The sequence below is a fragment of the Opisthorchis viverrini genome (assembly GCF_000715545.1).
Source record: "Opisthorchis viverrini unplaced genomic scaffold opera_v5_674, whole genome shotgun sequence".
Lineage (NCBI taxonomy): Eukaryota > Metazoa > Platyhelminthes > Trematoda > Opisthorchiida > Opisthorchiidae > Opisthorchis > Opisthorchis viverrini.
The window spans coordinates 99182-101439 of record NW_008752328.1 but is presented as its reverse complement, the minus strand read 5'-3'; the positions used below and the strand labels follow the sequence as shown (position 1 = coordinate 101439).

The 2258-nt window shown below is 50.4% G+C and overlaps 1 protein-coding gene across 1 annotated transcript in view; it reads left to right on the top strand.

The window, feature by feature from the left end:
* Positions 1-214: 214 nt before the first annotated feature.
* The window catches only part of T265_11941 (hypothetical protein), a gene marked incomplete at both ends in the record, with an annotated part of 20067 nt that continues 18023 nt past the window's right edge, over positions 215-2258 (top strand). Inside the window, one exon of the mRNA XM_009178783.1 lies at positions 215-440. Coding sequence (XP_009177047.1) covers positions 215-440 — 226 coding nt within the window. The remainder of the gene's footprint in view (positions 441-2258) is intronic.

The following is a 2258-nucleotide window of genomic DNA, read 5'->3' as shown; positions in this document are numbered from 1 at the left end:
ATTCATCAGCACCATACTTCTGCTTCTTCCCACTGCACACAGTCACTCCGCGCCCATCCGAGAATATACTTACGTCTACCACAGTTTCTCGGCACCCTCGAACAGCAATTGGGTCAGGCTTGATTAAAGACGTCAAAGTGGGTGCCCCCAACTCCTGGAAGACGGTGTACCCCAGGCGACGGGGACGTTTTGCGAGTTCTCTTTCAAGCCGATTATGACGAGTACATTTGGCAATGTGCGCGATCGAGCCGTACTGCGAAATATGCACCGAACTCTGGTCGGTCACAGACTCCAAGAAATGTGTCGTCTGCCCACCGTGACCACACCGAGCGTCTCTAACTCTCGTCCTGAACAGGTTGCATCGGAGCCGGATACCGCGACTAAACATCCGAGGAAACATTCACTCTGGGAATACAAACCATCGATTCAAAAGGGGCAAAGTGATTGTCTCCTTCAAACCTAGACACTGTTGTGCAGACTGCTGCGCAGCCCCAGGCAGCCAACAGCTCTTTCTTGGTGTTTACGCATGCACCATAGACTCGGATATCTGGACTGAGTTCCGGAACAATCTTGCCAAATGCGGAATCGTTGACGACATTGCGTAGTAGACGGCACTGGGTAAAAAGGAGCTTTTCCAAACGCCCTCTCCGCTGCGCCGAGATTGTTGCAGTAAGACTCGGGACACCAAGTCCTCCACGTTGTTTACCAGTGTGGATGTAGCCGATCGGGGTGTCCTACGGTAGATGTAGCCAGCAACGAATAGATTGCCCGATGTGGTTGTTCAACATTTGAGCGTGTTTCGGTGGGCTTAGCCGAACATGAGTGAATATGCCAGCCTTGGTATGGAGTAGTTCCTCCTGATGTGACTTCAACTGGACACGTGTCGCCTCATTGAACAGTTTGAGCAGCCGCTTTTGGTGGTTGCAGACCACTTTCCCATTGGAAGGACAGGATATGCCTTATCACGGCACGGTGTCTGTCGGACCCAGAGGAGTGGTGCGTTTCTTGGCGAATCAAAACGTTCCGGCCGAGAATGCAGCCGCCCGACCTGTCTTCACTTCACAACTCACCATCGCTTTCATCTTTCGGGCGTGTACCTTCATATCAGCTCTTCCTAACTTGGTGGCAGCAACTTCAACCTTCTACTTAAGGCAAGCCCGACTTTCTGCACACATTACTTGGTTGTCAACGAGGGCTAAACCCCCTACTAGGGTGTCATGGAATCGGTATTCTTGTGGTGACACCGACAATCCAAGAACCTCATCCATTGTCATGATGAACAAAAATGGGGAGAATGGATTTCCTTGTCTCACCTCTGCGTCAGTGAACCCCGGAATTAGAAAAAACCGCTACATCTCATAGCAAAGAACCTCATCCATTGTCATGATGAACAAAAATGGGGAGAATGGATTTCCTTGTCTCACCTCTGCGTCAGTGAACCCCGGAATTAGAAAAAACCGCTACAGTAATCTCATAGCACTGTACGACGTATCGAACCAGAGGAGGCGGTGCTCCAAACGCCTCGACAGATCTGACGCCTTTGTCATGCGGAAGCGAGTCAAATGCTTTCGAAATATCAGCAAACGCCGAGCTGAGGTTGAAATCAGTCGCTGAAGAGTGACGAAGCAGAGCATATGGCAGCCATGTAGCTTTCAAACAACAATCTCAATGTAGGAATGCAAACATGAGTGCATTTGCAATCTTCAGCAGACACCCTATGAAAGCATCGGATAGTGATGGATTACTCGGAGATCAGTCTCAGTTGGTCCGGTGAAGTTGGATTTTGGACTTACGGAACTAAGGTAACACGAATGGGACACACATGTGAGGACGAACCCCCATACATTAGGAGTAAGCTGAATACTCAGTGAGCGCGTAATACTACACGACTTGGCCGGCTACCTACGTAATCTGCGGATGAGAGCACCTGTTTTCAATAGTGCTCGGCGTCCAGAGGTAGGCCTCAGTTACCTTTGCCTACATCCTTCCACGACCCATCAAGCGAAGCTGACGCTGCATCTTTCCGTCTTTGGTGGTGGAAGATCTGGATTGCGGTGTGTTTGGCTCAGCGCATCTGCGTTAGGTCGGCCGACATCCGATGTTCCAGCCGACGACGATGTCCGAGTAGAGTTTTCCAGATGTGTGGAAATGTCTTAGAGGCGTGGATGTCCAGAAGCGACGGGACGTGCTCCGGTGTCATAACGCCATACTGAAACCATCGTGTAAATACCAGGAGGTCAACACTAGCAAGCGAAATG